Genomic DNA, 23,487 nt, shown 5'->3' on the forward strand with positions numbered 1-23,487 from the left:
ATAAGTGAGGCATAAAGGACTCCAGCTAGCCTTAATCAAAAAAAACTACACATAGGCATATAATAGTTAGGATTCCAGAAATCCAACAGAAGAATAAAATTCTACAAGCAGTGAGAGAAAAGAAACAAATCACATCCAAAGGAAAGCCCATCAGAATCACAGCAGACTTCTCAATGCAAACCCTCAAGGCAAGAAGAGCTTGCAGTGATGTATTTCAAGCCCTGAAGGAAAACAGCCTCCAACCCAGATTGATGTACCCTGCAAAACTATCTTTCAAAATTGATGGAGAAATAAGATACTTTCATGATAAAGAGCACCTCAGGAACTACATGAATATCAAACTGGCACTCCAAAAAATTTTAGAAAATACTCTAGGAAAAGACAATGAGGATCACAACCCCAGGAAACCCAGCAGAATGAATTCATTGGGTGTGACAAATTAAACGCAAAGGGGGAGAATCCAACAAAAAAAATGTCATGACAAGGCTTTTAAAACTTTTGACTTCATCTCCCTGAGTGTATAATTCAATCTTATTATTGTACTGATTAGTATTTTTCTGATTCTAGAATTGCACAGCATTCCTTGTGCTATACTGGCTATTAATCATCTTATGTCTACATTTTAATTGGGTTGTCTATTAATGAGCTCTAAGAATTCTTTATATAATCTGCTCAAAGGCTATATGCATTGTAAATATGGTCTGTTTAAGGACTACTTTTCATTTTAATGATGTCATTTAAAGTTCTAAATTTTGATGGAATCTCATTTATCAATTTTTTTCTTTTATACATCATGATTTTTGTATCCTAGGTAGTTCTTGCCTACCCTGAATTCATAAATATTTTCCCTTATAATTTCTTCTTAAAGTTTTACATTTTTAGGCTTTCTTATTTAGGTTCATAGATCCCTTCAAGTTATTTTCATGTATGGAAAAAAAAGGTTGAGGTTAATTTTTTAAATACAGATACCAGGTGTTCTAGTACCGTTTGCTGAAGACACTATCTCTTCCTCGGCTCTTGAATCGAGCTTATATTCTATGAAATGCTAATGTTAAATAATCTTTCAAAACTCAATGGACCATATATGTGTGGTTCTATTTCTAGATTCTCTGTTTTATTCAAATGATCTATTTGTCTTTCCTTACACCAACAATGCCTTGATTACTGTAGCTTTAGAAGAAGTCCTAAAATTGGGTGCTAAACGTCTTCCAACACTGTTTTTGTTTTTGTTTTTGGCTTTTCTGGGTCCTTTGTACTCCTACATAACTTTTAAATTTCAATATCCAGTTCTTCATTTATAGCAAGTATACACAGACCTGAATTTTTATATATACCTTGTGTTTTCTAATCCTGCTAAATTCAAGTACAAGTTCTAGGGGCTCCTAGAGATTTCTTAGTATTTTCTCTGTAGATGGTCATTTCATGTACATATAAAGATTTTGCTTCTGCTGTGCCAATCTCATCCTAGTTGTGTCATTTCATTGCCAGAATATTTTGATTTAGACCTATGTTTCAAAGTCTAATGGACAGATGAAGAGTGGGCATATATGCACTTGTTCCCCACTTTAGGGAGAAAGCATTGTATCATCTCCATTCATAGAAGGAGTTTCTGTTGGAAGTATGGAGTACATGTCTTTGATCTGTTGAGAAGGTTCTGTTCTACTTCTAGTCTCCTGATAGCTTGTACCATGAACAGCTGTAGAATTTAGTCCAATACTTTTTCTCCAACTAGTGACAGGATCATATGGCTTTTGCCTTTCCTCTGTTAAAATGATGACTTTTGGGGGTGGATCTTCCAATGCTGAACCAACACTGCCATCCGTATAATAAAACCACTTTCTACATACTGCCAGATCTGACTTCTAAGAGTTTGCTTTGTTAAATGAATTTCTATCTATGTTCATAATTTTTTCTTCTATTATCTTTATCCAGCTTTAGTATTAGCACAATATTGAGTTCCTAAAATGAGGGGAGAAGTGTTCCTTCTTTTTTCTGCTTTAATTGTTTGATATAATTTATCAGTTGAAGTGTTTATGAGCCTGCTGTTGTCATATAGGTAGGTTTTCAAGCTAGGAATATACTTTTTTTAATAGGTGCTATTCAAATTTTATATTTCCTCCAGAGTTAGTTTCATTAATTTGTCATCTAAGTTACTTCTTAGAAGTTGTCATATTTATTTCAAAAAAGATTTTTGAAATATGCTTTCTATATCCTTTTAAATTCTGTAAAATCTGTGATAATGTCTCCTAGATCTTAATATTGTAATTTTAAAAACTGTATAACTGATGTTGTGTAACAGGAAGGAAAGGTCTAAAAGAGCGGGGGAATTGGGAGGGTTAGGGGAAGGGAAAAAAGGGAAAGGAGAAAGTATGAGAAGAGGAAAAACAATGGAAACAAGGTCATTGCAAATAGGGAAGGGTGGAGGGGGTGAAGGGAGGGCAAGGGAAGGGGAAAAAAATAAGAACCAAGAGACTCATGTAATGGTACAAGATCCCAATGATGAATGTAACTGTATTGTATACCTAAAATGTACCAATAAAATTAATGGGAAAAAAGAAGATTCCAGAAACTCAACAGAAGAACAAAGTTGTAAAAGCAGTCAGAGAAAAGAAACAAATCCATACAAAGGAAAGCCCATCAGAATCAAAACAGACATCTCAACACAAACCATCAAAGCAAGAAGAGCTTGGAGTGACATATTCCAAGCCCTAAAAGAAAACAGCCTCCAACCCAGATTGATGTACCCTGCAAAACTGTCTTTCAAAACTGATGGAGAAATAAGATACTTTCATGACAAAGAGCACCTTAGGAACTTCATGAATTCCAATCCAGCACTCCAAAGAATTTGACACAATATCCTAGGAACAGACATTGAGGATCACAACCCCAGGAAGTAAAGCAGAATGAACACATCTGGCACGAAAAGAAATTAAATGTAAAGGGGGGAACCCAACAAAAAGAAAAAGTCATGGCAATGATAAGTCAATAAGTTTCAGTTATAACCATCAAAGTTAATGGTCTCAGTTCACCAATCAAAAGAAATAGACTGCCAGAATGGGTCAAGAAGCAAAATGCAACAATATGCTGCATACAAGAAACACACTTAATTCAAAAAGAAACTCATAGACTGAAAGCTAAATGATGCAAAACAACACTCCATGTGATGGGAACCCAAACAGAAGCAGGAGTAGCTATCCTCTTTGCAGATCAAGTAGATTTCAAACCAACACTGATTAAGAGACATGAAGAAGGACACTACATCCTTGCAAAGGGAAGAATCTAAGAGAAAAAGATGACAATCATAAATATCTGTGTGCAAAACATTAGTGCACCCAACTATATAAAACAAATACTGACGGACATGAAAGGTCATATATGCACTAATACAATTGTAGTGGGGGACTTCAACACCTCACTGTCACAAATAGGCAGATCAACTAGACAAAAAATAAGTAATGAAATACTAAAACTCAATCAAAATCTTGAACAAATGAACATAACAGAGCCATCCACCCCACAAAATCAGAATACACATTCTTCTCAGCTGCACATGGGTCATTCTCCAAAGTAGACCACATACTCACACATAGAACATGTTTAAGTAAGTGCAAAGGAATTGAAGTTATTCCCTGCATATTATCAAACCATAGTATGATGTAATTGGAGATCCATGGCCAAAGAAACTCAAAAAATTTCATAAACATGTGGAAATTGAACAACACACCTCTGAATAAACAGTGGTTCACAGAGGAAATTAAAGAAGAAATCAGACAGTTCCTTCAATTAAATGACAATGACAATACAACATATTGGAATCTATGGGACACAATGAAAGGAGTCTTACGAGGGAAATTCATAGCAGTGAATACACATATTAGGAAAACAGAACTAGCCCAATTAAACAACCCGATGCTGAACCTCAAGCTTGTAGAAAAAGAAGAGCAGGACAACCCCAAAGCTCATACAAGGGAAGAAATTATAAAGATCAGAGGAGAAATCAATGCAATGGAGACTAAGAGAATTGTCCCGGCCCGCGGGTAAGTCAACGGAGACCCTAGAGGGGGAGCGAGAATGACAAAGGACAGGGGACATGAGAGATGGAGACAAGACAGGTTTCTGATCAAGTCTCGTTTATTGCAGAAGCTGTTACAACATATATACCGTAGGGCTAGAGGGAGGGAGCAAGGCGAGGGTACTGGGGCTACTTCCTTGTTGCCGGGTAGACTTGCAGCAGGCTTAGACATGCCCGTAAAAGGCACTCAAGAGTACTAGCGGGGGGGGGGGACAAGGCCCCCCACAGGTCCTCCCTTTAAAATTATAATTTTAGAAAGGCATCAGGAGAGCCAAGCCTGCGGGGGCTGAGCCTGTCTTGGGTCAGAGCGACATACGTGTCTGCACCGTGCACCTTACCCGTCATCAGTTAACCATAGAATCAAGGCTCTGGCACCTGTCTTAGGTGGCACACGAGGGCTCTCTCATTGCATGGCACGCTTGCTCAGTTGCCCGTCATTGGCTTGCCAGCCCACTCACCAGGTGGGGCGAGAACACTTCGCCAGGGCAAGGACCTAATCAACGGTCTGGCATTCGTCCTGGTCAGCCATTGCCAATCTATGATAGTAGACCTGTATGGGTGCTGTTTTTATTGTCTCTACCCGGGCTCTAAGGAAGGCCATGATTTTGTTGTATATTATGGGCCCCAAGGAAATGAGCAGAAGTAAACCCAATAAGGGTCCCAGCAAAGGGAGGAGATAAGGGAGGAAACCATTGAGGCCAGTCCAGAGGGGATGTTGAATGAATTCTTGTTGTCGTCTGTTTAAATCTTCCTGAAGTTCGCAAATTTTTCCCCTGACGATCCCAGATTTATTGGCATAGAAACAACAATGTTCATTTAGGGCTATGCAAATCCCTCCTTGTTTTGCCGTGAGGAGGTCCAGGCCCCTTCTATTTTGAAGGACCACCTCAGCCAGAGAATCGATCTGATCTTGTATATCTGTAAGAGTGTTGGAGAGAGCTTGAACATCATTAATCAACTGGTTGGATAATTTGGCATAGGAGTGTAACGCCACCCCGACGCCAGCAGAGCCAGTGGCAAGGGCGCCGGACACCCCTAGCCCCACGAGCAAGGGGACCAATGAGACGGCCCTTTTATGTCGCCCAGCGATATAGTCAAAGCTGGGCAAGGGCACTGGCTCATCTCCAGGAATAAGGGAGATGTTCGGGAGGACAGTCGCCACCACGCACAGCCCAGTCCAATTAGTGGGGAGGGAGGTGAATGCCAAGCTCCCTCCACAGACGAGCATGTGACCCGGGGCAGGGCAAATGGCGGCAGGGCCATTAAGCACTACTGAGCAGAGAGAGAAATTTTGGACTCCAACACGTATGTCGAAGCTATTGTTGTGGCCCGAATTTAGATAACAAACTGAGGCATTGAACTGTACTGGCTGGACCCTGAAAGGCAGAGAAAAACTGCAATTGTAACTAGAACTGTTAGCATAGTCAGTTTGGTCGACAACTGGCAAGGCAAGGGGCAGGGGTGTGCCAAGAGTCAAGCATAGCCAACAATCCGCAGCAAAGGCTGGGTTAGATGTATTGATCAAATGATAAGTGGCCTCTAGGACACTCAGGGTTTGGGCATCAGGGTCTGGGCCTGGAGGTTTGGGAAGGGCCAGTGGATGATAATTTAGGGAGGGGTACATCTCTTGGATGATAGTCTCCAGTTGTTTTGTATTCGCTCTTCCCTGAGCTGATCTGAAGGCCCGCCACCATCAGATACATGAATTGGGGCCTGTGGCGGCCAGCAGACATCTTTGCCAGGACTGCCGTTGCAGGAGGGTTGGCCAAATTTAGGATATCCAGTGGGGCTGGGAAAATCCCAGTCACCTCCGATGGAGCCCCTGTAATTTCTTTGTAGAACAGCAGTCAAATATATTTTTCCGTCGGAATATGTACATTGTTGGGCTTCAGTGTAACAGGTAGAATGCATCTCTGCGGCCATGACACAACCGGCAGGGCATGGCCCTGGTTTGCCATCGACAGTGGGTATGATTTTGGGCTTAGTGACACATTTCCATTTTTGGTTATATCCTCCCACTAATGCGGCCTCATAAACTAAGTAGGCAATCTTGTCACCGCAATCAGTACTACGAGTGTAACTTGTGGGTGCAGCCCTGCCAGAACCCCCAGCACAGTCACAGGGGTTACCATACAGGGCAATAGCAATTGTTGTTTGTTAACTGGTTGAAATCCACTTTTTGTTGTCGGTGCCAGGAACAGCAACAGACCATGCAACAGATTCAGGGATGTCATCTTTTTAACCTGTAAGCAAAATTTCATCCTGCGATGTAAACAAGGCTGGGCTGTAGATAAGAGAGTTAGGCTAACCTGATTAAGCTTTTGAAGATAACCAATGTGGGCATATTACAATAACATTTTCAGAACTTAACCAATGTAAACATTTTGTAACAACATATTCAGTGCTTAAATATCAAGGACAACCAATACAATCAATTTATAACATATTTAGATAATATTCATTGTGATATGTCTCCCATAGGATTATATAATATAAAATTTACTAGGGGGTCCCTTTAATGAATTAAGACCAGAATAATCATTTTCTGGGTGGCCACTTCTATATTCATCAAAGGGAGTTCCCATCTATAATCGTTTTGACAAACAATTAAGGATATATATCTTTTTATTTTATAACTGTTAATTGCAATTTGATTGTTGCGTGTGGGTGACAATGCACGTCACTTTCATAAAATAAATTTCAGTGGTACTTTGATCAATTAACAACCTGGGAAGAAAAGCATGTCTTTAGTTTAATAATATTTATCTATAAGTCAATTTAACAATAGGCGAATATCCTTTGAAGAGGAAGGGAAACATTGAGCTCAACTGTACGAACACAAACAACAGACAATAGACAAACATATGATACAGTGTATAAATTAGGGTGCACCCAAATATAACTAGCCAAATTGAATTATACTATACTCTTGATGATTATTAGATTGTAATTGTAGACACCATTATTAACTGGTTGAAATTGGACAATGTTGGATCATCGGCATCATCAACACGCTTATCAACTTGTTTTACTAAGCGTTCTGGAAGCCACCTGGCTGACTTCATTTCCTTGGAGTAAACACACACTGACCCTCGGCCCCAGACGAGTATGGGGTCAGGCCCATACCATGAGTGGTCCAGGGGGTCTCTCCACATCACAGAGGCAAATTGTTTTTGCATCTCTGGTTGCCGGAAACGGTTGGCTGCAGATAAACCTTTGGCAGCCAAATTTAAGAAGTTAAGAATAAATAGTGCATGTGATATCAGGTTTCTAGGTGACCCCTTGATAGGGTACCATTCCCCTCTTTTATTTTATCTAATGTAATTTTGAGTGTGAGGTTGGCTCTTTTTATAATGTCTTGTCCCTGTGGATTATATGGGATTCTCGTTATGTGTGTTATTTTTAATTGTTTGTAAAACTTTGAGAAGCCAGAACTGGTATAGCCTGGACCATTGTCTGTCTTAATTTGCTGTGGACATCCAAGTACTGAGAAGGCAACTAGAAGGTGGGCAATTACATGTTAAGTAGCTTCCCCGGACTGTAGGGTGGCAAATATAAATCCACTATATGTATCAATGTTGACATGTATATATTTAAGATTTCCAAATTCAGGGTAATGTGTGATGTCCATTTGCCATAGGGCATTTGGAATCAAGCCACGAGGATTAACTCCCAGATGAGGTGTGGGAAGATGGAGGGTGCACGTAGGGCAGGTTTGAACAATTTGTCTAGCTTGTTCTCTAGTAAGTTTATACATGAGGCGAAGCATGTGGGCACTAAGGTGATGTAACTGGTGCGCCTTCTGTGCCTGATCAATCTGAATGGAGGCATCAATACTTAGTGAGTAGGCAAAGGCCTGAGGTCTTGTGGCCAGATCTGCTAACCGGTTGCCTTCTGTAAGTGGGCCAGGTAGGTTAGAGCCCAATAAAAAAGGCTGGGATCTTTTTCTGATTAGATCTCGTAATTGAATAAAAAGACCACCAGTTAGAGAAGCGTGTTTTATCAATCCACATGTCTCCAATAGGGGAACAGATTGGGCAATGTAGGCACTGTCAATAAAGAGATTAAAGGCTTGTTCAGGGAATGCAGAAAAGACTGCTATGACTGTATGTAGCTCGGTTATTTGGGCTGAAGAACAGCTGGTTTGGAAGTGGACAATGTCATTGTCCCACACATAGGCAGCTATCCCGGTAGAAGAACCATCTGTAAAGACTAATAGGGCTTCTGTTAGAGGAGAACAGGAAGTGACTTTTGGGAAAATGAACTCACGTCTATTGGCAAAGTCGATAAGTTTGTTTGGAGGATAGTGATTGTCTATTAAGCCTGTATAAGAAGCGAGAGCAACTGGCCAGGAGCCGGTAGTCTGCATAAGCCAATCGATTGGGGTGAGCCAATTTTCTGCCACTGATTCTAAAATGGCCATTGTGTAAGGTGCAGTGGCTCCTTATTGAGCTGCGGCCGTTTTAAATTTTTTAATGACCTTAAAATCGAAACCACTGTGGTGTCTCCACGCCTGTCCCTGTGCGTCAGTAGTTTTAGTTACGGGAAAGGCTTCCGCATTTTTAAGTTTCAGGGATACTCCCGACCCGGATGGCACCCTAGGGGCCACCCCTCTAACGGGGGGTCGTGGCTTAAGTTTGTCTTCTCTACGGACATTTTCATGGGCTTTGCCTGTTCTTAAGCCTTTGAGCTGGGCAATAAGTTCTTGATGTTCCTTTTCTAATCTTATTTGTTCTTTTAGAAATTTTATCTTGTCCCGGAGTTCCTTGTGGGGATCAACAGCAGGGCATGCCAAAGCAGGCGCATTAGGAGTGTTGGATACTGGAACATAAGGAGGAGGACCTTGGACTACGGGCAGCCAGGCAGGATTATGATATCTGGTTGCCTCCTCCTCAAGATTGGCCCAGTCAGCCTCCCCCGGACCGTTCTGTGAAAAGGGGGGGTTTCTGAAATGTCGGAGGGAAGGATACAAGGCTGGTACCTCCTTAACAGGCAGGGCGGGGTCAGAGGCAGGGGCTGAAAGAGCGGAGGCGGAAGCTGAGGAGCGCTGAAGCTTTTCTTTAAAAGGCTTGGAAGAGGCAGAGCCCGCCTGTAAACCCTCATCAATAACATTTTGTTTTTTCTTGTCTGAGTCATTGTCGCTATCAAAAGACATCAAGTCTTTTTCCTCATTTTTTGAGGAAGTCCCGTCCTGCAGGGGCTCGGGCCTCGGCGCCATCTTGGCGTCCCGCAGGGTATTTACAAACTCCTCACTCCGAGGGAGAGTGATCGACCCTTCCTCTGATTGGAGAGCTATCTCACCGACCTGGATGGCTTGAGCCACCACCGGATCTTTGGTTTTCTGAGAGATAATGTCATTAATAAGATTCCAATAAGAAAATGTAGTGATCGGGACCTTTTCTGGTCCACAAGTAGCATAATAATCCTTAAGGGCCTCCCCTACTCTTTTCCATCTCCTCTCATCAATAGTACCCTCGGCGGGAAACCAAGGGCAGAGATCTCTAATATAATCAAAAAATTTTAACAACTGTTTGACTGTAACCTTTACCCCTCCTGCCTGTAAAGTTTCTTTAAGACCTTGTACAAATAACTCATGCTAGCTAACGCCCTGTCCCATAATCGCTGCTCAACTCACCGAGGTGCAGGAAAGACGGCAGGTTCACGTCAGACGCAATCCTCTTTTTTCTATTTTATTTTATTGGGCCCCCGAGCAGCGTTCTTCACTGGATCCCCCGTTCTCTGGCCTCACGTTGGGCGCCACTTGTCCCGGCCCGCGGGTAAGTCAACAGAGACCCTAGAGGGGGAGCAAGAATGACAAAGGACAGGGGACATGAGAGATGGAGACAAGACAGGTTTCTGATCAAGTCTCGTTTATTGCAGAAGCTGTTACAACATATATACCGTAGGGCTAGAGGGAGGGAGCAAGGGGAGGGTACTGGGGCTACTTCCTTGTTGCCGGGTAGACTTGCAGCAGGCTTAGACATGCCCGTAAAAGGCACTCAAGAGTACTAGCGGGGGGGGAGGGGGACAAGGCCCCCCACAGAGAATGATACAAAAAAATCAATGAGTCAAGAGTTGGTTCTTCGAAGGAATCAACAAAATTGACAAACTCTTAGAGAATCTTATCAGAAAAAGGAAAGAAAAGGCCCATATCCATGCAATTAGGAATGAAAGGGGTGAAATTACAACAGACCCAGCAGAAATCCAGAGGATCATCAATACCTACTTCCAGAACCTATACACCAATAAGATGGACAACACAGAAGAAATGGACAGATTCCTAGATACCTATGAATTACTGAAGTTGAACGAAGAAGACCTAAAAATTCTAAACAGCCCAGTATCAATCAATGAAATTGAAAATGTAATTAAATCCTTATCAACTAAGAAAATCCCGGGACCTGATGGCTTCACTGTTGAATTCTACAAGACATTTAGAGAGGCACTGCTACCTCTACTGTTTAAACTCTTCAAAGAAATTGAAAGGGAAACAATACTCCCAAATTCATTGCTGGAAGCAAGCATCACCTCAATCCCCAAAGCAGAGAAAGACCCAACTGAAAAGGAGAACTATAGACCAATCTCACTAATGAACATAGATGCAAAAATCCTTAATAAGATAATGGCAAACAGAATGGAGAAGATCATCAAGAAGATCATACACCCTGATCAAGTGGGATTCATTGCAGGGATGCAGGGATGGTTCACCATACACAAATCAATCAGTGTAATACACTATATCAATAGAGACAAGGACAAAAACTGTATGATTATCTCCATAGACGCAGAAAAAGCATTTGACAAAATCCAACATGCATTTATGATAAAAACCCTACAAAAAATTAGAATAGATGGTCTCTACCTCAAACTGATGAAAACCATCTCGGAAAAACCAATAGCCAATATCATACTAAATATTCAAAAACTGAAATCCTTCACACTAAAATCAGGAACAAGACAAGGATGTCCACTATCACCACTCTTGTTCAATATAGTTTTGGAAACATTAGCCAAAGCAATTAGACACGAGAAAGAAATAAAAGGAATAAAGATAGGAAATGAAGAAGTCAAACTGTCATTAATTGCAGATGATATGATACTCTATATAGAAGACCCCAAGAACTGCACCAAAAGTCTTCTAGACTTAATAACCAAATTCAGTCAAGTAGCTGGTTACAAGGTCAACACACACAAATGAATAGCATTCCTCTACATGAATGACAGACTCACTGAGAAATAGGGCAAATAATTCCTTTCACAATAGCATCCAAAAAACTGAAATACCTAGGAATCACTTAATGAAAGTAATCAATGACCTCTTCTCTGAAAACTATAGCACTTTGAAAAGAGAGATTGAAGATGATATCAGAAAATGGACAGACATCCCCTGCTCCTGGGTAGGAAGGATTAATATAGTGAAAATGGCCATACTTCCAAAACTGCTATAGAGATTCAATGCAATTCCAACTGAGATCCCAGCAGTATACTTCACGGACCTTGAGAAAACAATGCAAAAATTCATTTGGAACAAGAAGAGACCCAGAATAGCAAAACCAATTCTAGGTAACAGAGACCTGGCAGGGGCATCACAATCCCCAACCTGCAACTGTACAACAAAGCTACTGTGATAAAAACAGCGTGGTACTGGCAAAGAAACAGACCTGAGGACCAGTGGAACAGATTAGAAGATGCAGAAACAACGCCAGACACACTCAGCCATATCATCTTCGATAAAGGAGCCAAACACCCTCACTGGAGGATAGATAGGCTCTTTAATAAATGGTGCTGCAAAAATTGGGTTTCAACTTGCCAAAGATTAAAACTAGACCTATATCTCTCACCATGCAGTAAAGTAAAATCAAAATGGATTAAAGATCTAAATATTAAAATAGAAAGTCTGAACCAGTTGGAACAGAGGTTAGGTAGAACCCTTGAAGACATTGTTGTAGGAAAAGATTTTATGAACAAAGCCTCCGTTACCCATGAACTAGCACAAACAAATCAACAAGTGGGATCTCTTCTTATTAAAAAGCTTCAGCACAGCAAGAGAAACCACCAGCAGTGTGAAGAGACAACCCACAATGTGGGAAAAAATCTTCACCTGCTTTTCCTCAGACAAAGGTCTACTATCTCGAATCTATAAAGAACTTAAAAAGATCAGACCTCCCAAATTTAAAGACCCAATCCAAAATGGGCATCTGATATGAACAGACATTTCTCAGACAAAGAAGTAGAAATAGCAAATAAATACATGAAAAAATGTTCAACATCACTGGTCATTCTAGAGGTACAAATGGAAACAACACTGAGATTCCACCTCACCCCAGAAAGAATGGCTGCTATCATGAAATCAACCAGTAACAAATACTGATGGGGCTGTGGGGAAAGAGGAACCCTGCTCCACTGCTGGTGGGAGTGTAGACTGGTGCAAACACTGTGGAAATCAGTATGGAGATACCTCAAAGAACTAGGACTAGAAGTCCCATTTGACCCTGCTATTCCCCTGCTGGAGATCTTCCCCAAAGTATTAAAAGAATCATACCACAGTGATATATGTGCACCCATGTTCATATCAGCAAAGTTTGTGATAGCTAAAACTTGGAAACAACCCAAATGCCCATCAACTGGAGACTGGATCAAAAAATTGTGGCTTTTTAATAAAACGGAGTACTATTCAGCCATAAAAAAGAGAAATTAGAGACATTTACAGCTAAGTGGATGCACATGGAGGCGATACTCTTAAGTGAAATAAATAGGACACGCATGTATAAATTCCAAATAGTTTCTCTGGTGTGAGAAACTGAAAGTGTAAATGAGGACTAAAATGTATAATAGGTAATGTGAAATAGGAAGAAAAGGGGCAAAGGGGAAGGAAGTGAGAGGGGTAGTGGATAGGAAAGAAGGGAATGGGATTAATATGACAAAATGGAAAAATAGGGACAAAATCTTTGTAAATAGGGAGGACTGGAGGGGTTGAAGGGAGGGCTGGGCAAGGGTGAAAATAAGAACCAAGGAAGCTTATGTAAAGGTGCAAATTTCCAATGATGAATGTCATTATATTTTATACGTAAAATGTACCAATCATTAGAATGAGTAATCGATTATGTGAAATAGGAAGAAAAGGTCCAAAGGGGTAGATGTAGTGGGAGGGGCAGGGGAAAGGAAAGAAGTTAAAGAAAAAATGATGAGAAGTGGAAAAAATGGAAATAAAGTCTTTGTAAATAGGGAAGGGTGGAAGGAGTGAAGGGAGGGCTAGGAATGGGGAAAAAATAAGAACCAAGATGCATTATGTAAAGGTACAAGTTCCCAATGAGAAGTGTAATTGTGTTGTATACCTAAAATATAACAATAAAACAATTTAAGAAGAAAACAAAAGGGGCTGGGACCAATAGAGAAATGGGCGGGAGAATAACAAGAATTAAGATGAATATGTACATGAACCAAGTTCCTATCATGAATGTAATCATCACGTATTTCAAACATATACTAATAAAACATTTAAGAATATTAAAAAAGAAATCCCAAATAAAAAAATTGTACCTGAAGAAGTAGAAAATGAAGAGCAAATTAAAGCCAAAGCTATCAGAAAGAAGATAACAAAGATTTGAACAAAGATAAATGAAAGTGATTAGAAAAACAACAGAAAGAATCAAGGAAGTGGCTCTTTGAAATGATCGCCATAAGATACAAAACTTTATTTTTTAAATAATTTTTTGAGACAGGTCTCGCTCTGTAGTTCAGGCTACCCTTAAATTCGCTGTGTAACCCAGGTTGACCTTGAACTCATGGTGACCCTCCTGGGTCAGCTTCCCAAGTGCTGGGATTACAGGCATGAATCACCATACTACACATCTTTAAACTAGATTTATTTTAAAAAGAGAGAGGTCTCAAATACTAAAAGCAGAAATGAAAGTGTGGATATTATTACTAACATTTCAGAAATAGAGATTTTAAGAGAATACTATGGAGTATATCTATAATTTATATAAATCTATAATTTGTATGCCAACAAAGTACATAGATCGTTTATGTTCTACAAACATAAACTACCCAAAAGTGACTTAAGAAGAAATAGAAAACCTGAGCAGACCTAGAAGTAAAGAAATTAATTGAAAACTTCCCAATAAATAAATTCACTGATGAATTGTATCAAACATTTAAAGTATTATTCTCAAATTCTTCCATAAAATGTCAGAGGATGGAAGATTTCCTGAGCCATTTTGAGGCTAGCATTGTACTGACAATCAAACCAAGGTCATCACAAGAGGATAAATCTACAGACCAATGTCCCTTACAGATGCCAAAACTCTCAACAATATACCAGCCAACCAAATGTAGCAGCATATTAAGAGGATTATACATCATAATCAAGTAGGATTTACCCCAGCAAAATGAGGGTACTTCAGCATATGAAAATCAAACAACGTAATATACCATACTAATAGAATTAAGAAGAAAAGCACATAGTCATCCTAACTGATGCAGAAAAAGTATTCGACAAAAATCTAACACCTTTTCCTCATAAAATTACTCAACAAACTAGGAATAAAAGAGCCTATCTTAAACATGAAAAAGAACATTAATGAAAAACCTACAGAGGACATCATACCCAATGGAGAAAGATTGAAAGCTTCTCCCTGTAAGATCAGGAACAGGATAAAGATGCCTGCTTTCACTGCTTTTATGCAACACTATACTCTAGCTGGAACATTTAGGCAAGAAAATGAAAGGCATCAAAATTGCAAAGAATGAAGTAAAACTATTCTGAAATGTAATATTTTATATATAAAATATTAAATAATACCCAAAATAAGCTATTAAAGCTAATAAATGTATTCAGCTCTGTTTTGTACTTATTCACTTTTGTCAATGAGCACTTCAGCCTGAAGAAGCTTTGAAAAAAATGGAGCAAAAAACACCACCATTTCGTTTCTCTTATTTTTTTTTTTCTTTCTTGGGGAAAGGGATGGCAAAGTAAAAGTGGAAGATATAGGGGAAGACTAAAGAATTAAACAACCTACATCCCTGGCTGGCTGTATTACTACAAATTAACTATCATTTCTTCATTTCCCTAAGCAAATCCTATGGTTAAATGTCCTCCAAAGAATGTTTGAAAACTTAGTTACCAGAGTGATGTTACTAGGAGATGGTCAAACTTTTAGGGGGTCGAGCTTAGTGGTAGGTCATTGAAACTATGTCCTCAAATGCTGATTATGGGACTTTGGTCTCTTCTTCCTCTTTGCTCTGCTTTCTGGCTAATGAATTGAGCAGTTTTCTCTTCTTGTATTCTTGTCATGATGTGCTGCCTTCTCCAGAAACCCAAAGCAATGGTGCCACTCAACTACACTTTATACTGTAAACTCCAGAACCATAGCCAATATAAACCTTTTCTCTTTATGTCATTATAGAAGGGCTAGCACAGCAAATAACAACAAAGCCTAGAAAACTACAAATAGTTGAGCTCTTATTTTCAGAGGCACCAAGGAATAAGGCTTGAGCCTCATACCTAGTGAAGCCTTTATAGAGAGAATTTCTAAAGTCTAGTTTTCTGTGAACCCAGAAAGGCCACATTGAATGTGTATTCTAAGACTTTGTTGAAAAGAAAAAAAAAGTCAAAACATTAAATAGAGCAAGCAAATAATCTCAACAGTACTACTGAAGTTGATAAGCAATAATGTTTTACTAATAAGTAACACAATTCAAGAGAGACTGATAGGATATGATAAAAGGAAAATCAAAATAATTGGCCAATGCATGTTGGTATAGGAACAAATTATCTGGGCTTCACTTTATACAGCTTTAAAATGAAGAAGAGGTTCAAAGGAGTTCCATGTTACTAAGAGACTCTAAGTTCAGTCTCTACTGTGGAGTAGCTGTGTGATCTTAGAAAAGTTTCTAACTATTTTTGAGCCTGTTTCCTCATACATCCAATGTGACCTCTAAGATCTTTTCCAAACTGAGGATTCTATGAACTGATGATATTTTCAGTTTTAAAAGTTCTGAAATTATTTTTAAAAACTCATTAAGAGATGGAAATACTAAAGGGAATATGTCTGGCTCTTCTATATTTGTTTTTCATTATTGCCATCTTCTCCTCCTTTCAGAAGGTTTAAGACAGTGAACAACAGGGCCAGGTATTTAGCTCAGTGGTGCTGCCACCTGCCTTGCAGGCACAAGGTCCCAAGTTCAGTCCCTGGTACCAAAAAAAAAAAAGACAATGAACAACAACTTGGAATTTATACTAGTGTATAAAAAAAAGACAATGAACAACAACTTGGAATTTATACTAGTGTATACACACACACACACACACATATATATATATACATACAGTTTATCTCAGGTGGGAAACCAAATATTGTGGTATTTATATTACAAGACCATTTCTTATACTTCAGTTTAGACCACGAGATGACTGCTCAACTTATCAAGAAGGCACCTTAGTTAAAAACCTCAAAAGGTATGGGATCCACTGTAATCACACATGGGAGGTGTTCTGGCAATATTGGATCTGCATTTGCTCACAGCAGTAATCAGCTAGAACTAAATAGCAGCTGTTCTATTTTGAAAAGGCAAATGAGAGCTATGAAACTACACATGGAAAGTCATCTGTTTACACCACATCAAAGCAAGCTGAAGGAAGAGAATGAAGAGGAGTGGTATGAGTGGCAAGACCCAAAATTATGGTCTTGTAACTTAAAATTCTCAGACCATGTCAGTGAGGCCAAAGGCTCTATATATCCATCCTTATCATCTTTTGTTTGCTAAAAACAGAAAGTCTTTCACAGGTAATACAACTAATCTTTATTATTTAATAGATGTCAAACACTATTTCATTTTTTACCCAAAACGTCTCTTTAAATTTTCATAATAAAACCCTAATTATTAATAAGAAAATGAAACAAAAAATCATTTGTTAAAGGTCACATAGCTATTGGGTGACAGGTCTATCTGAATCTAAAGCTCATGCTTTTTCTTTTATGGATTAATAATATTTCTGCTAATTTTAAGTAATCAGTACTTTAATATATTAAAATGTTTAACTTTTGTACTTTTAACAATGGAGATTAAGATTTCTGTGGGGAATGAGTACAGATACATCAATCTCATTTTAAATATATTATAGAATAATCTTGAATTTTAATGTCTAGACAAGAGAAAGAATTAATGTGTCTAAAAGCAGTCAGGGAAAGAGTAACAAAGGTCTAGTTGCAAGAAAAAAAAGAAATATGAATGGAAGTATAAATGTTAAAGAAGAAACATTTATCACTGTTTTCTGCGTTGATAAGAAAATGGAATCACAGAGAGGTGTTGTCATCTAGTCTATATTATAAAGGGCCTGAGATCTGGATTTAATTGCTAACAGAGCTAATAGCTGCAACACAGAATTGTGTTGTGAAAAGGCTACTTTTCTGTTTCTTTTTCTTGGTCTCTAAAATAAGGAGTACTGCTCTTGGGCACTCTATCTTGTCAATCTCAAAAAATATTTATGTATTATACATTATAGGGATGTTACTTTAAGTCAGGGGTACAAGTTCAATGGCCTACAGGAACTAGGCAGGTAACATTAGAAGTGGGCTGAGAGTAGAACTGTAGCCAGTAAGAATAAGTTTGCCTCATCAAAATGGAGCAGCTACTATGTTAAGTCTAGATGATTACTGTATTGCCAGGAGAAAATGCAGGTCCAGTATTGCCAGAATTCCTGATGTTTCAGACTATTTTGTACAGTAGTTATTCTATTTACAGAAAAAAAAAATCTTAACTGGATTTTTATGTGAATTCCTGGTTTAAATGTTGGGAACCCAATTCACAGTTTAAAAATCTAATCAAACCATACTTGGGCCAAGATCTGTCTATAAGATCCTAGTTTGTGATATTTAATATGAGTGAAAAGGACTATATAAAATGACTACTTATTGACAGCAATTGGTTCTTTACAAATCCCTTGCATATCCATTATTTTTAAGCTCCTAATTTTTGCTCTGAAAAGGAGAAATTATTATCTTCATTTTATAGCAGAGCAATCTGAGGTTCCAGGATATACTTATGCAAACACAGTACTTTATGTTTTAGCAGTTCATTACTGTTACTTCCACCTCTTTCTTGATTGCTGTCCTAAATTCAAGGTGGTATCTTCTTTTGTACTGACCTCTTTCTCCCTATTTGGCATTTTCTCACAAACTGAATTTACCTTAGGTCTTCCCAATTCTTGTGGCAGTTTCCAAGAAAATTTCCAAAGGGCCAAGAGAAAACATAGTCATGGATCTCCAGGAAGAAGTCTTCATTAAACTCAAAGGCACAGGGAACAGGGTGAAAATAGGGGACACTTCTCTAGAGTCCTTATCTAGGTGGCCACACCTGACAGATGCAATAATGGTAAAGAAAGATGCTGGTTAGCAAAGCATAAGGATTTACATTGTTTGGAATAGACTATAAGAAGGTCACACTTTGTCTTATTGGCATTGACAAGGAAATAACTCATGCCAAAATGCCAGCCATAATCTCAAAGCTAGTTAGTCCCAGAAGACCTGGTATCCTTCACTGTCATCTAGACTGTAAGCTCTTCAGTCATTTAGTTTATTTCCTCTTATACCTTCTTTCCAACAGAACTTTCTGCAATGATGGAAATTTTCTATCGTTGTGCTATCAATATGACAATCACTAATGGTTAAGTACTTGAAATGTGGGTACTGTGACTAAGGAACTGAAATTTTAATAATATTTCATTTTAATTAATTTAGACACATTTCTAAGTTTTTTACTGCACAGTGCTTGCCACAAAATAGATATTTAAGAGACGCCCTACCAAGGTCCCCAGTCACGCGGAACACGCCGAATCACCCCGCTTCAGACAGGCAGGTCTGCCCACACCCTACGGAGGTCTGTAGGGAACAGGGGAAGGGGACGTTACCAGAACCTCTGCAGTGAGTCCTGGTCTCCTGCGAGCCATGGCAGCACACAGCAAATTACAGGAAAGGTAGACAAATGAGACTGAGAAGAAGCTGAGCTTTGGGTCTGATCAGTGCTGCTCTGGGCAGCAAAGACAAGAAGCCCTAGCTTGCAGCACCTTTTATTTAGTACATCCAATGAAACAAATGTAACAAATGAATAATGTAGATTTCAGTATCATATTGGGATGAACAAGATGTAACAAAAGACTGGGTGGGGGCGGCAGAAATCTAAGAACAATGAGGAACTATGCAAATGAAGGTTTAGTTCCTCCCAGGAGCTACACAGATGAAGATTTGGTTCCTCCCAGGGCGTCTCCCACAGGTGTGGTCTTGTCCTGGAGGATTACAGCATCAGGGGATCATTGAGATCTCCCTTGTGACCTGAGGCCAAAATGGAAGTAAGTCTTGGAGTGTTATTGGTGGCCTGTAGGCAGGAGAACTAGGCCTACTCAAATGATTTTTCCCTAGAATTATGTAGCATTGCTCCCAACAGAGGTCCCCAGTTGTGCAGAACACACCGAATCAGCCTGCTGCAGACAGGCAGGTCTGCCCACACCCTGCCAAGGTCCTGAGTCCCACAGAACATGGCAAATCAGCCTGCTGCAGACAGGCAGGTCTGTGCACGCCCTACTGAGGTCCTGAGCCTGCTGCAGATAGGCAGATACCTGCTTCCACACTGCAAAGACGCAGAGGACACCAGACCACCAGACCAAGGTACTGAGTCCCACTGTTCCCGGCCCAGAGGTAGGGGCTTCTGATCTGCCATCCCACTGCTCCTGGTACAGAGGAAGGGGCTTCCCAGTCACCATCCCTCCCACTTATCCCAGCCCAGAGGAAAGGGCTTTTGGGCCACCTTCTGTCCCACTGCTCCTGGCCCAGAGGAAGGGGCTGTCAGGCCATCATCTCTCCCACCGCTCCCGGCCCAGAGGTAGGGGCTTCTTAGCTGCCATCCCACTGCTCCTGGTCCAGAGGAAGGGGCTTCCCGGCCACCATCTCTCCCACTGCTCCCAGCCCACAGGAAAGGGCTTTTGGGTCACCATCCATACTGCTGCTCCTGGCAGGAGGTAATCTGTGCAGGCGCTAACAGTCACCTGCCCCAGTCGAAATGAGAAAACACATAAATAAGTCTCAAAACCAGGCTTCCAGGTCACCTACAGCAACCCCAAAGGGAAATGAGATGGAACACTCTGATACTCAACCACCTGGACCCACTGAACTGGCAACAAAAGGGGATTTGGAAAAAATGAAATCAGAAATAATTTCTCAGATAACAGGAGAAATTGTGCCCCTAGTGCAAGACATGATTAATAAATCTAGAGAGGAGCTCAGGAGCATGATGGAATCTCAACATAAGAAACAAATGGAATCCATAAAACAGATGCAAATAGATTTTCAGGACATGAAAAAACTCCCTTGAAAGTCTACACAGCAGAATGAGCCAATGTGAGGACAGAATTTCAGATACAGAAGATAAGATTGCAATCAGTGACCAGGAAAAGAAAAATTGTTTCAAAATTATAAGGGAACATGAGAAATCAATCCAGCAGCTGCTAGATGATGCAAAAAAGAATAACATAAGACTGATTGGGATCAATGAAGAAACAGGAGAGAGTGCAGATGACATAAAAAATCTCTTCACACAAATAATGGCAGAAAACTTCCCAAGCAGGGGAAAAGAGCTTGACATACAGATAAGTGAGGCATATAGGACTCCAAATAGCCTTGATCAAAAAAAACCTACACATAGGCATATAATTGTTAAGATTCCAGAAACACAACAGAAGAACAAAGTTCTCCAAGCAGTCAGAGAAAAGCAACAGATCACATACAAAGGAAAGCCCATCAGAATCACAAGAGACTTCTCAACACAAACCATCAAGGCAAGAAGAGCTTGGAGTGACATATTCCAAGCCTTAAAAGAAAACAGCCTCCAACCCAGATTGATGTACCCTGCAAAACTATCTTTCAAAATGGATGGAGAAATAAGATACTTTCATGACAAAGAGGACCTTAGGAACTTCGTGAATACCAAACCAGCACTCCAAAGAATTTGACACAATATCCTAGGAACAGACATTGAGGATCACAACCCCAGGAAGCAAAGCAGAATGAACCCATCTGGCATGACAAGAAATTACATGTAAAAGGGGAGAACCCAACAAAAAGAAAAAGTCATGGCAATGACAAGTCAATACGTTTCAGTTATAACCATCAACTTTAATGGTCTCAATTCACCAATCAAAAGAAATAGACTGGCAGAATGGGTCAAGAAGCAAAATCCAACAATATGCTGCATACAAGAAACACACTGAATTCAAAAGGAAACTCATAGACTGAAAGTTAAAGGGTGGAAAACAATACTGCATGTGACAGGAACCCGAAAAAAAGCAGGAGTAGATATCCTCTTTGCAGATCAAGTAGATTTCAAACCAAAACTGATTAAGAGAAATGAAGAAGGACACTACATCCTTGTAAAGGGAACAATCCAAGAGGAAGAGATGACAATCATAAATATCTATGCACCAAACACTAGTGCACCCAACTATATAAAACAACTACTAACGGACATGAAAAGTCATATATTCACTAATACAATTGTAGTGGGGGACCACATCACCCCACTGTCACAAATAGATAGATCAACTAGACTAAAAGTAAGTAATGAAATACTAGAACTCAATCGAACTCTTGAACAAATGAACTTAACTGATGTTTACAGAGTCCTCCACCCCACAAAATCAGAATACACATTCTTGTCAGCTGCACATGGCTCATTCTCCAAAATAGACCACATACTCACACATAGAACATGTTTAAGTAAGTGCAAAGGAACTGAAGTGATCCCCTGTATATTATCAGACCATATTGCAATGAAATTGGAGATCCATAGCAAAAGAAACTCAAAAAATTTCATAAACATGTGGAAATTGAACAACACACTTCTGAATAACCAATGGGTCACAGAGGAAATTAAAGAAGAAATCAGACAGTTCCTTCAATTAAATGACAATGACAATACAACATATCGGAATCTATGGGACTCAAGGAAAGCAGTCTTATGAGGGAAATTCACAGCAGCGAATATGCATATTAGGAAAACAGAATGAGCCCAATTAAACAACCTGATGTTAAACCTCAAGCTTGTAGAAAAAGAAGAGCAGGACAACCCCAAAGCTCATACAAGGGAGGAAATTATAAAGATCAGAGGAGAAATCAATGCAATGGAGACTAAGAGAATGATACAAAAAAATCAATGAAGCCAAGAGTTGGTTCTTTGAAAGAATCAACAAAATGGACACACCCTTAGCCAACCTTGTCAGAAAAAGGGAAGAAAAGGCCCAAATCCATGCAATTAGGAATGAAAAGGGTGAAACTACAACAGACCCAGCAGAAATCCAGAGGATCATAAATACCTACTTCCAGAACCTATACGCCAATAAGATGGACAACACAGAAGAAATGGACAGATTCCTAGATACATATAAATTACCAAAGTTGAACGAAGAAGACCTAAAAATTCTGAACAACCCAATATCAACCAATGAAATTGAAAATGTAATTAAAAACTTATCAACTAAGAAAAGCCCGGACCCTGATGGCTTCACTGCTGAATTCTACAAGACATTTAGAGAGGAACTGCTGCCACTACTGTTTAAACTCTTCAATGAAATTGAAAGGGAAGCAATACTTCCAAATTCATTCCTGGAAGCAAGCATCACCTTGATCCCCAAAGCAGAGAAAGACCCAACTGAAAAAGAGAACTATAGGCCAATCTCACTAATGAACACAGATGCAAAAATCCTTAATAAGATACTGGCAAATAGAATGCAGAAGATGATCAAGGAGATCATACACCCTGATCAAGTGGGATTCATCCCAGGGATGCAGGGATGGTTCAATATACGAAAATCAATTAGTGTAATACACTATATCAATAGAGCCAAGGACAAAAACCATATGATTATCTCCATAGATGCAGAAAAAGCATTTGACAAAATCCAACATGCATTCATGATAAAAACCCTACAAAAAATTGGAATAGATGGTCTCTACCTCAAACTGATAGAAGACATCTATGAAAAACCAACAGCCAATATCATACTAAATGTTCAAAAACGGAAATTGTTCTCACTAAAATCAGGAACAAGATACGGATGTTCACTAACTCCACTTCTTTTCAACAAAGTTGTGAAAACATTACCCACAGCAGTTAGACAAAGGAAAGAAATAAAAGGAATAAAGATAGGAAATGAAGAGGTTAAACTGTCATTATTTCCAGACAACATAATACTCTATATAGAAGACCCCAAGAACTCTACCAAAAGTCCTCTAGACTTAAGCAAATTCAGTAGAGCAGCTAGATACAAGGGCAACACACACACATCAATAGCTTTCCTGTACACGAACAACAGACTTACTGAAAGAGACACTGGAGAAACAACTTTCACAAAAACATCCAAAAAA

The 23,487-nt window shown here is 39.5% G+C and overlaps 2 protein-coding genes across 2 annotated transcripts in view; one reads left to right on the plus strand and one right to left on the minus strand.

Moving 5' to 3' along the window:
- LOC110347169 (profilin-2-like) overlaps positions 1–23,487 on the plus strand; it is a 182,385-nt gene that overhangs the window by 114,763 nt on the left and 44,135 nt on the right. The gene's annotated exons all lie outside the window — the stretch shown is intronic.
- The window catches only part of Mtmr8 (myotubularin related protein 8), a 115,645-nt gene that overhangs the window by 48,767 nt on the left and 43,391 nt on the right, over positions 1–23,487 (minus strand). The window contains 3 exon segments of the mRNA XM_087208118.1: positions 12,472–12,506; positions 15,572–15,655; positions 18,251–18,403. Of these exon segments, the coding sequence (XP_087064244.1) occupies positions 12,472–12,506; positions 15,572–15,655; positions 18,251–18,403 (272 nt within the window).

Source organism: Heterocephalus glaber, unplaced genomic scaffold, assembly GCF_053883595.1.
Source record: "Heterocephalus glaber isolate CG9 unplaced genomic scaffold, H.glaber_assembly_v1.0 deba00000936, whole genome shotgun sequence".
Lineage (NCBI taxonomy): Eukaryota > Metazoa > Chordata > Mammalia > Rodentia > Bathyergidae > Heterocephalus > Heterocephalus glaber.